Source organism: Atta colombica, unplaced genomic scaffold, assembly GCF_001594045.1.
Source record: "Atta colombica isolate Treedump-2 unplaced genomic scaffold, Acol1.0 scaffold77, whole genome shotgun sequence".
Lineage (NCBI taxonomy): Eukaryota > Metazoa > Arthropoda > Insecta > Hymenoptera > Formicidae > Atta > Atta colombica.
Window position 1 is genome coordinate 754398 of NW_017259569.1, and position 13072 is coordinate 767469.

Genomic DNA, 13072 nt, shown 5'->3' on the forward strand with positions numbered 1-13072 from the left:
GTGTGTGTGTGTGTGTGTGTGTGTGTGTTCGTAGTATTTACGTAAAAAGTAAGATCGTGAAGAATTAAAAATGGAAATATCAATATCGCTTTTAATATCATTGATATTGCAACAAAAGTATAATAAAATCGTTATTTTTTTCAAAAATATCTTCCTTAAAATATTTGTTTAACAGATAAAAAATATTTTCTATGTATGTTAAACCAGTCCTTGTTCACATTTTTGTATTAAATTTTTAGCATATATGAGTATTGATTTAATATAATGTAATTATGTTATTTGAATACTTTGTGTTAAATTGACATTCAATATTTCTTAATGTTAAAATAACACAATTTATGGATAAGTAAACAAATAACGCCAAAATAATAAATAATTTTAAAAACAACAAATTGTAAGATAAATGAATAAAATATACATACATATATATTCAACATATTATAAATGTTAATTTTATTGAAAAAATATGATTTCACACTTCTTATAAAAATTGTATCAAAGTTTTTTTAAATTAATTTTGTACCACGTGTTACATCAACATATATTGGTCAGTATATACATCAGATTATTTTATAAATATAATATCTTTTCTAGCAGGTATTTCATTTATAAAATTAATCGATTGATTATACTTGTAAAATTGATCAATTGATTACACTTTATAAATATAATGTCTCTAGTAGGCATTATACATTACATTTATAAAATAGCTAACATACTGACAATATGTTGATACGCGATACATAATATTTGTTTCCCAGTTAATTATTTCCTAATATATTCATTTAAAATAAATTAATACAAAAGTATATTTAGGTAGACCGTTTAAAACATGCAAATTGTATAATATCAATTTTTCATCTGAATATTATTTAATAACGCAGTTTTGTAATCACATTGTAAATCTAAGATAAGCTACATTTCGAAAAATAAGGTATTAATTCTATTTTTTTTTTGTTCTCTAATATACTCAAAAATACTCTAAATCGCATTCTCAATTTTAACGCGAAAATATTTCTATATTCCTGTATTCTACTAAGAATAGATTTCTCATAAAAGTGGATTATTGGAATATTATTTGAATAATAATTATTTAACATTTCGAAGAAGAAAAAGCATCGAAAGTGCATTGACTTCAGGAAACTTGGAAGCATATACTCCATGTAAACAACTCCCACAGGGATTGCAGTAACATTTAATAAAGAGTCGCGATGTATCTGCTTCGGGTTATCTATCAGCAGTAATTGCGCTCAGACTACGGAAATATTGATAACATGCGAAGAAAAAGGGAGAGATAGAAATCTTATTATAATCGTGATATTATAATCGTGCGTCGGCCATACATGAGAAAATTTACATTCAATGTCACAATTTTCGATGCTACATTATCACGCCACACATTTCGGTATTATCTTTTTTTTTTCTCCTCCGTTAACATTTCATTGGTGATGCAGGGGTCTGAAAGTGGGCATTAATTAAAGGCCTGGCATGCAGGTGATAATTCCTTCGAATTGGTCGCGACGGGACTCATTATGTAAAGCTATGCAACGTTCGATCGTAATCACACGCGTCGCATAGAATTATTTATCCAACTGTCAATAGCGTTGTCCTCGTACATACACGTGACACAAACCGTTAGCATAATTTATCACACGTGGATTAGGTGTATTAAGGATGCGCGGTGATTGCACGAAGCAGTTTGCTGCTTTCCTTTTTTAAGATGCTATTGATGCATTAATCCCCTCTCTCGAGGGGAGATTTAACTCCCCTCCATGCAGTCGCGGAAACGTAACGTCAATTACAAGTTGACACGTTGTCGATATGGCATGTGACAGTCGTTTGATTTGTCTATTATGCCAATGTTGATGGCCAATTATTCCCGCGTCATAGTTACGTATCTCGAATTGTTTCAATACAAGTATATCACACTGATAATGATAATAAATTATCTCAACGTTTAAATATCAACAAGTAGTACATAGTATCTGCGAGATATATACTTCAATCACACATGATATCGCAAAAAAGATAACGTCATACGATTACGTAAAAAAATTGATACTGCCTTTGCTTGAAGATATATAAGCTATAATATAATATAAACTAAAGTATCACATTACATCTGAAAAAAAATTATATGAAACGAAAAAAAAATTTATATAAACAATTGGAAAATTTGTATTTTTAACGCATTTCACAGATCTCAAATCCAAAATTAATTCATTTTATGTTAAATTAACACAAAAATTTGGGGTTCACCCAAATTTAACATAAGATATTATGTATTAATTTAACATAAGATGAATTAATATGTTACAAAGTAACGTAAATATTGTGTAAAAAATTAATACTAAAAATGTAACATTGGTACAATTTGTAAGCAAATTTCTTCAATAAAATTAACAATTATAATATTAAATTAATTAAAATTTTCATTTATCTTGGAATTTACATTTTAAAATACATTATTTTTGCGTTATTTGTTGACATATTCATAAAGTGTAATATTTTAGCACTAAAAAATGTTGAATATTAGTTTGACATAAAATTCAGATAATACAATTAAATGTTAAATTAATACTCGGATATATTTATAAATATTCAACACAAAAATTGTAACAAAAGCTGGTTTTAACACAAATATTAAATATTTTTTAATGTATGCGTAAAGATGTTTTTCATTAAAATAAAATCAGAAAAGAATAGCGAATATGCGTTTCGACTCGTCGCAAAAGGAATGAAGTATTAAAGCCATGGACTGTTAAAAATAATTTCAAGCCCACTGTCCTTTAAAAAGCGAGTGAAGAGTCAACGTTGAAATATGACCGTGGTTGAGTATCACTCGTTATATCGCGTCACACAAAGGATTAACGTACGTGCGGGATTCATCGTGCGATGACCCAGAGAGTTAACTCAAAGTTAACCGAGGGCAATTTCAAAATTGGTCCAGAGTTAACCCTTGTCTCCGGGAAATAAATAAATCATTGTAAGTAGAATCAAGTCCGCGCGTAACTAAGCCAATGCAATTTTCTAACTATTATCTTTTAATGCAGATTAACTTTTGCCAGAAATGAACAAGATGGGCATAATAATTTAAGAAGCTTATGACGAAAAAATCAAGTAGAATTTTCATTCCAAAAGTTTTTCGAACGAATAACATTGATGAAAAAAAACTTGCTAAAAATGCCTTTCTAAAAAAATATTGTTAATTTTCAGATTTTCCGCTCGTTAATAATTAATAATTAAAACAAAATTTAGCCCTATTATTCATGATTCAACGTACCCTGTGCGATTTTTTGCATTGCTTTAACTTTTTTATAATATAATTTGAAGATCCGAATTAAATATTTTAGAATTTTTTCCCAAAGTAGTCATTTTTTGTGAATTTTTCCAATAACATTTCTTCGAAGCATTGTAATTAATTGAAAATAAAATATTATTTATTTGATTTATATTTATCTGTCTTTGTCTGACTTCGAGGTATAAATTTCACACGTTTTGAGCTAAAAAATACGTATTCAGTCTAGAGAAATATAGCGTAACAAAATTGCAGAGTTTCAAATCCTTAGCGGGAAAGTAACCAAAAATAATAATATTAGGGTTAAAGAGATTCAAGATTCGGATTATCCGTGATTCTTTGTTGGAAAGAAATTAAAATCAGAAAATTTCTGTAAGAGAAGAATTTCTGTAAGATTATTTATTTCTTCTTTAAGTCTATTTTCTTTCTATTTTTTGCATGCTAAAATTATATAATTAATAACCTAGTAATATAAACAATTGTTTATATTAATATAAGATAACGTTACGTAACTTTGAAACAATTCAAATAAACCAATATACACAAATACTGCACTTTTATATTGAATGTAGTAAGATTGAATTCCCTATATAAATGCTTAGATTATAGTCATATTTAATGAGGTGTTTGCCCACGGGTCTGTTCAATGTAGCATGATATAATAAATAATGTATTCTTGGCAATAAGCCGAGATTATGTTCACTTACCTTTTCGATGGCTTCCAGCGCCGCTTCAGCACTCCCAGCATGAGTAAACCGATGAAGACGACGCCTAAGCGCCAACGGGCCTCTGATTCGTAGCTACGTATCAAGCACCACTATACCAGCACTACAACCGACCACCACCGGAATCACACAACCACCCGACAACCTCGTCAATCTTCCCCAAGGGATTCCTTCTATCGGCCGCACACGAGTCACACCATGATCTCCATCGAATGAAAGTTCCTTTTCTCGCGCGCGGTCTTCAGTCTTTTACGTCACGATAATCGATCAATTTTCCGATGATCGACGCTTGCCGATTAGATGAATTGTCGTCGTTTACTCTTCACGGAATCACTTTCAGTCACGGCACGGTGGATTACGTTCTGCGGTTTTCAAGCAACTTCTTGTCATCCTCATTACTGCATGCCCTTATTTGCCGGACATCTTCAATCAGAAAAACAACAACTCTTGAAATTGCGGAAATGTGAACATTAATGCATGTGCAGAATATTTGAAACATATTGATAACAAAAATTGTGTGAATGAAAAAACACAAAGTGATTAACTATAATTTTCAATAAATTTTTTCATTATTTAAGATATTTTAAACATCTTACAATTAGTATTTAATATAAACCTAATGGAATTTTATGTTCTTATTTATATTTTTTTATTATACATAAAATGTACAGATATTGATGTTTTCATACTAAATGTTTGATATATATCGATAACAAAGCTGTTTACATGAAAAAAAGACAAAGTAATAATTAATCCTAACTGCCATAAATTTTTGAATTATTTAAAATATTTTATATATCGTGTATTCAAACACTTAACATAATATAATAACATGAATATAATGTAAATACATTTTATATTCTTATTAATATTTCTTTGTTAAAAGATAAAAATATAAAAATATAAAATATATACTTAATCCATTAATTAAATTTATAATAAATATCACACTATAAATAAGAATTTATCACACACGATTGCCGATCGTGAAATGTAAGTAAATTGCAGATATAACTGCAGCTTGATATTAGCAGTGTCTGCAAGAATAATATTGTTTCTAGCAAAAGATAAATTTTACCCGATGCTTTACGGCGTATTGTTCCGTTGATGAAAGTTCAATAACAATTATTCTATGTGCAATCGTTAAATATATAGTACGGTTTACATCAAATTTGTTACGTGAGAACGACGATTCACTTTTTCCGAATTAAAATGTGTGATTTTACGACGCAAGTACAAACTCACATATGTACTATACATATATGTATAGTATGTTGCGCAATACGGTCGCAAAGATTCTATTTGCCATTCACAGAGGATCTCATAAATAATAAAGCACGTCGCTCAACAAATATTTATCTCGCTTCCGGACTCGTAGAATAATTTATCACCCTTCGAGAGAGCCCTAGTGACGTCGCCACGCTGTCGCGAAGGAAAATTTCATTGGTAATTCAAGCGCTCGAAATTTTAGGTTTAACTACTATACTTTAAATTTAAACACCGATATGTGCTTTTAACTTTGAATATGGAGAATCGGCTTTTACATCGTAGTTTAATTGATCGCTGAAAATTAAGCTGCCGCATCGCGCGGAGACCAATGATTAAAGATCGCATAATAAATCACGACCCTCTAATTAAGAAGATAATTAATCGACAGCGTTCCAAGGAGACGCGCGCCTCTTTTGTCGGCTAGCGAAAAAAAATTGATCTCCCTCACAAAACCACCGCCTTTTTCTCTGAACGAAAAGTAACGGCATTCGTTTTTTCAAACTGGTTATTAGCTTCATTAATTTATTTACCTTACGAATCGTAAAAATTGCTGTTACTTTACTGCGTGCACGAGAAACAGATGCTATTAGTAAAAGAAATCGTAATTAACTGTCTTAATAGCGTGCTATATTGCTCGAAAGAATTTAATTCGAATTTTAAATCCGATCTTTATAAGGAGTTTCTTAGTTACGTAAAAATTTGGAAAACTTTAGATATTTTAGATCATTGGATCTTCGAATATTTATCAATTTTTCGCTTTGAAAAATAAATGAATTTCCAAAAAAATTTAATTCGAATTTAATTCTATGTATATTTAAGCAGTTTCTTAATTAAAATATATACTCTAGGGAATTTGAAAAAATTTAGATTAAACAAAATTGGATTTTCGAATATTTTTCGCAATAATTTTTCGCTTTGAAAAATAGATGATTGCTTGAAAGAATTTAATTTGAATTTTAATCTGTTTAAGCGATCTTAATTATCTGAAAATTTTAAAAATTTAGATGAAACAAAATTGGATCTTCGAATATTTATCACAATCATTTTTCGCTTTGAAAAATAGACGCTCAAAAGAATTTAATTTAAATTCTTAATTACTTAGAAACTTGGAAAATTCAGATTGTTGAATCTTTTCGAATAATTCTTTCAAAGTACGAGGACAAGTCAATAAGTTCTTAAAAAATCTGTATTGAAGCAAACAACCTTTGTATTTTTTGCAAAATGGAAAAAAACGAGTTTCGTGCAGAGATCAAACATCTACATATAATGATAAAGTTTAAAAAAATCAAAGATGAATTGGATAATGTTCATAGCACATCTGCACCAGCGTTTGCGACTGTATACAATTGGGTGAATGAATTTAAACGTGGTCGTACATTTACATGTGATGCACCTCGTTCGGAACGTCCAATTGAGACTGCTATGCCAGAAATCATCATAGTCCACGATGTATATTGTTTTGACTGATCGACGAGTGCGCGAACTTGTTGAGGTCATAGGCATATCATATGGCACAGTGATTTGCACGAACAATTGGGTATGATAAAGCTATAAGCAAGATGGGTGCTGCGTTTGCTCACTGCGGTCATAAGCGTGACCGTGTGACGATTTCAAAACAATGTTTGGAGATGTTTTAACGTAATCCAGATGAATTTCTGCGTCGATTCATTACTGTGGACGAAATATGGATCCATTACTTCACACCCAAGACGAAGGAAGTCAAAACAATGGACTTCACCGGGTGAACCAGCTCCGAAGAAGGCGAAGACCGGCCGAAAAGGCGATGGTAACAGTTTTTTGGGACGCGGTATAATTCATATCGATTACCTTCTGTCAAAGCAAACGATCAATGGCGATTACTATACAGTTCCGTTTCAACAATCTTTTAAAGAAAAAACGTCCCCATTTGGTGAAGAAGAAAGTCTCTCTTCCATCAAGACACTATACGAATTCATGCACGTGCCCAGCACCGATGCCAAATTCAACGAATTCCGCTACGAATTGCTTTCCTAGCCAGCATATTCGCCAGATTTAGCCCCCCTGCGACTATTTCCTGTTTCCAAACTGAAGAAATTCGGAGGAAAGAGATTCACCACCAGAGAGCAGCTCATCGCCGAAACAGAGGCTTATTTTGAAGGGTTGGATAAATCATATTATTCGGAAGTTTGAAAAAGTTGGAGAATCATTGGATCAAAGGAGACTATATTGAGAAATAAAAATGAATCGATCAAAAAAAAAATGTGTTTTACTATGTATTTTTCTAAAAACTTATTGACTTGCTTTCGTAATTTTTCGCTTTGAAAAATAGACACTTGCTCAAATGTTAAATTCTTACAGTACCAGATTTGAGAATTCATAATATTCAACAAATAAGTATAAATTTCAACAAATAAGTATACATTAAAATGTTATTTTACATACCTAATAAAGGAAAGTTAATAAGAATAATTGTGCAATCTGCGTGTATGAGAGCAATAAAAACGTTGATTTCCGATCCTTCTAGGAAATGATGTTTAGGCCGATATTAGAGTGACCTTGATTTGCTTTCTGAGATTATTGGTTTGCGAGCAATCACGATCAATGCGGCTGAGCATCCAATTGCCGCGAAATTGCATAACCAGTGTTCAAAGGCTATTTCGGGCTTAACCGCAATCGTGCGCGAGGAGAGCAAAGTAGAAGCGATCAATCGATGTTTTATTTGCTGTGCATTTAAATCACGTTGACAATAAGCATAAGAGTACGAGCCGGGATACGTGAATGTGCAAATAATACGATTGCAAATAATAATTCTGCTAATAGATACTGAAAGGATATCATGTGGAATATTAATGGATATCTCGGAAAATCATTATATAATTCAAATCATATTTGGGAAAATGCAAACGCGAATAATACATCATAAATATTTATATTTTATCGGAAAACAAATTGCATTTCAAATTATTTAAAAATTAATATCGATATATCTTTTTGTGAGAAAAAGATAGACATTCTCCTGGGTAATAAAAAACATCTTGTGCAAATTCTAAAGCAAAAACAAAATGGGCCATGTTCTATTATTGATATATTGACTTTCTAATTTAGCGAATTGACTTGTCATCAGTTATTGCATTCTAATTAACAGTCAGAGCGGATTTCCGTTTAATGACGTTGATCATGACACACATACGCACGCACGCACGCACGTACACACACACACACACACACACTTGAAGATAATTTTTAGAAAAAATTCTAAGTAAGTGGAAAATGCTATCGAAGTAATATCATTAAACATAAATTCTTAAACGGAAAATCACTCTGCTAATTAATATTACATAATTTATTAATTACTAAAAAGGTATTAACTATATTCTAAGCATAGCTCGTAATACGTTAAACGTTCCATAATCTATCTTATTAAATGCCATGTATATCCATCATTGATCTTTATTTTTACTAATATAAGTAAACTTTGATTTTGCCTTATTTATTCCCTGATGTCTTTCTAATTCTTAAAACTGGAAAAAGATAAAAAATAAAATTAAACAAGACTACATTGAAAGAAAAAATGATTTAGAGTTATTAGTATAATTTATCATTTCAGTTATTTTTGTCAATTATATATAAATTAAAATTATATACATATCTTTTTATAAAATTATAAGGTTATTATCACTATATAACATTATAGCAATAATAATTATGAAAATAAAGCTCCTAATCATGATTACTTGCATTATAATCATAAAGATTTTTTTCTCAATGTAAATTAATCTACGTTGGAAAAATAGACATAAATGAAGACAAAAACCAATACAGTAATTATTGTATTGGGCTTTGAAAATACATCGAACCGAATTAACCGATCGAATATTCATCGATTATGCCATTGCAACATTCTATATAATTATACTGTAAGTAAAAAAACGATCATTGTAATTAAAAAGCTTTACTTACTTTATCACATCGCTACTCAAGAACAAGAATGAGTCATCATTCAAATACTCCAATTTCGCGCAAAATATAATATCTACTTGTCACGATACGTGCATATTAATCCCGTTATGCATGTATTAAGGTTGCGTTCAGTTTAGACACTCACGCGCTGTAAACTTCATTCGCTTTTTTTATCACATATACAGAAGAAAGATAGAATGACGTTTACAGTGTGTAAGCACCCAAACTAAAGTGCAGTTTAAATTAAAAATTAAAATTTAATCAGTCAGATAATTTTAATTTTAATCCATTTTGTTCTGATTAGTTGAAAAACTCTCTTCAATTCGCAATCCTCAATCTCCAATACGTTATGTAGGCTTAAAACTCGAATGATCGTGACGATATTCAGGGCTCAGATTTTCATTTAAGTTATCATCCAAGTATTTTATCCTTATTATTCACCAAATGTTAAACAAAGATAAAAAAATACCTGGGTGACAATCAATGAGTGAGAATCTCAGAAGATTCTCCGACGCATGAATACGTCGCGATGCAAACAGTTTGCTCTCATCTCGCTCGATCCACGTTAATTTCTTCCCATGTTTCTGATCGACGAGACGGCAATTAACCAAGAGTCACGTATTATCATTGAACTTTCGGCGCTCCGCTCCATAATGATCGAGCCATCGTGCGAAGTTAGCCGCGAGAAGCGCGAAAAACACCGGCACCATTAAAATTTTTTAACGTGGGAACCCCCGTCGATCGTTCGCATCGGAATAGTCAAACCGCCGATCAAAAGTTATAACTTATAGATAATCGAATAATACTTGTATCCACCAGATTGTAGATTACTTTAATCTCGGTTCAATTTACTCTTTATCTTTTTTTCTAATTCTTAGAAAAATAAGTTGAACCGATATTAAAGGTTAATCTACGAAAAATGGTATAAGTCTCCGAATAAAAGTTTGTTTTTTATTTCTGCATTTTATTGCTACACATTAGAACTTTTCTTCTTGCTTTGTCAAATATCAAATATATCTAGGTCTGTTTTTATAACTGAACTGGTATCTTTGTATACTTAAAATAAAATATATTATACTTAAAATAAAATATATATATAGAAATTTGACATTTGATGAAAGCTAGAAGTTTTAGTGTAGTCTAGATCGAGTATACAATAAAAATATAATTAAGACAATAAGAAGTAATGATTTTTGATTGGTTGTACAACAATAATACACACACACACACACACACACACACACACACACACACACCACACACACCACACACACACACCACACACACACACCACACACACACACATATACAAAAAAATCAAAAGAAAAGATTGAAGACATCTTAAATTCTCTTATCCAATAAGAAATTATAAAAAAGACGTAGACTATACATATCAATATGTTTGTTCGCGGTGCTTAAAATCCCAAAAAATTTAAAACGAGATAAGTATATATTCGTGTGCTGAAAAGACTGAATGCAAAAAGTGTAATAACGAATTTAGTTGGACACATTAGTGCGCGCTGGTGCATATTATAACGCCGTGTACTGACTTAATTTGGATGTAAAAGTGAAATGCAAGTATTTAAAATTATAAAATACATATTTAATATAATACAATGTATATAATATAATCATTTAATATAATACAATGAAATATATTGAAGATTTCATAATTTAACTCGTTTATATTAATCATAAATCTTTATTTTAATTTGTGTATCATAAGTACAATGCACCAGTGTGCATTGAATGTGTCCAATCGAATTTGCTATGAAAAACATGAATAGAATATGTATTGTATTGGTTGTATACGTTCATTTGACTGTATACGGCGGCAGTAGTTTGTTTAACGCTCATTATAGGCAGTCGAGAGCAATAACAAAAAACAAACTTTATTTTACTTTGAATACAAAAAGTGTAGTAGTGTGTGCAGTAGTTTAACTATAGATGTATTTTTCTCGTCTTTCTCGCTTTCCAAATATCAAATATATATCTACTTCACTTTAAGTTCTAAAAGTAAAGTCTAGTTCAGCCGCAAAAAAAAAACAGATAATTTCAAGATGCAAGAAAACCAAATGAACCAATTTCAAGGATGCGTAGATCAGAAATTGGCCTTAAATTTTACATTTTAAATTTTAATATAAAGTTGCTATTAGAAATTTGTCACTAATCGGAACTTTATCTCAAATTGTATTCAGCTGTTATGAGGCGCGATGTTACACATGATCACTTATTCAATCATAAAACTACTTGAGATTTGGAGCCAGCCCTTCCATCATTGAGAAAGTTCAAGAAGAAGAAGAAATTGATCAAGAATTCGCGGCTCCAAGAATGAGCCGGCTCTCCAGACATCCAGGATCGCAGGACGATCAATAATCGCGCGCGAGAGTTCGAAACTGGAGCATCGCGCGCGTCGCGAGAGACGGTCCTGGAACCTCCCTTAAGTCGTCCAAAGAGATCCGCGGGTGATTAACAGTCCATCGCAAATCACCAGATCTTTTTTTCGAAGAGAAGAGGAGGAGGAAGAAACATTAAGCAAGGTAATCACATAATGATATACGGGCCACAAGCAATCAGTATAAGTGGGAGCGGAGATATCGATCGGTTTACTCACCTCATTTTCCGCCGGTTCCGGGTCCAAGGGCAGCTTCCGACTCCAATACCACCTCACGAAACGAAAAAGCACGGCGCTATCGACTATTCTGTTGCTCTCGATACGATCGTCTTTCTACGCATCTCGATGCTTACGGAAACAACAACGTACGTATGCGTGCATGCGTGTGGAGTATGCGACGAGACCCGTTTCTCGAAATTCGACCCGGTGACCGCGATTCTGCGCGACGTATGAACGAATGGACGGACGGACGGAGAGATGAACGGGCAAACGTGATCGCGGGAGGTACGATCCGCACGATACCACGGAAGCCACAGTAGGATGTACGGAGGCGCGCGTGAGAACGCTCAACGCACTTGGCCGAACTTGGAGGAACAAGTTGATAGTTGATACTCGCGCGCGCACACGAAACGACAGCGACAGCGACAGCGACAGTCGACGGGCGCCACAAACCGACAGACCTATCGCGCGCCGAACTCGAACTGAGCTGTGAACAACGAGAGACAGAGACGACATGCATCACCCATCGTCTCTATCCCCTCTGCGCTACCCCATCCCCACCACAGGCTCTCCCCCACTACGCGCACGCTCACAGGTGCGGCGAGGAACCACCGCGAACCGAGCGTCGAGTGAATTCCGAGAAATACATACGATATGTGCTCGATGTATTTCCCGATTCCCGAATATCTACCGGTTACATCGTGCTTTTAATTGATGTTTTAGGTAATTGTTGAGTTGAGTTTAGGGGCCTCATCTTCGATCTTGATAAAATTAATCTCATTCGATGCGTTTTTGCATAAAATCAACGAATCTGGCAAAAAAAGTGTCACTTTATCCCACGAACCGAGATATTAATTATATATTAAAGTTGACAAATATTTAGGTTAAGAAATCTGGCATTAGTGGTAAAAGGACATGAGATCATAAGCGAAGATTTTTTTGCTTCATTTATTACACAAATTCTTGATTTCAAAAACAAATTTTCTACTTAAAAAAAAATTCTTTCCTTTAAATAAAATGGTAATTATTTAGAATATGGTTCTCCCATAAAACTTTAAAAAAAATGTACATATTTATTTTTCACTCAAAACGAAAGAATCTGACAAAAAAAAGTAACACGACGATCGGCCTTATGAATCGAATTATTAAGTGTTAAAGTTTGAGTTCTTTACAGGTTCTTTACAGGTTAAGATATTTGTCATCCCGATTCGATACAGCTCTACGTAT

At 32.4% G+C, this 13072-nt stretch overlaps 1 protein-coding gene across 1 annotated transcript in view; it reads right to left on the minus strand.

Annotated features, from left to right (window-relative positions):
• LOC108692568 overlaps positions 1 to 12310 on the minus strand; it is a 412667-nt gene extending 400357 nt beyond the window's left edge. The window contains exons 1-2 of the mRNA XM_018200878.1: positions 11846 to 12310; positions 4006 to 4446 (exon numbers count right to left, since the gene is read on the minus strand). Coding sequence (XP_018056367.1) covers positions 4006 to 4046 — 41 coding nt within the window. The 5' untranslated portion in view covers positions 4047 to 4446; positions 11846 to 12310. The remainder of the gene's footprint in view (positions 1 to 4005; positions 4447 to 11845) is intronic.
• Between the last annotated feature and the right edge of the window lie 762 nt (positions 12311 to 13072).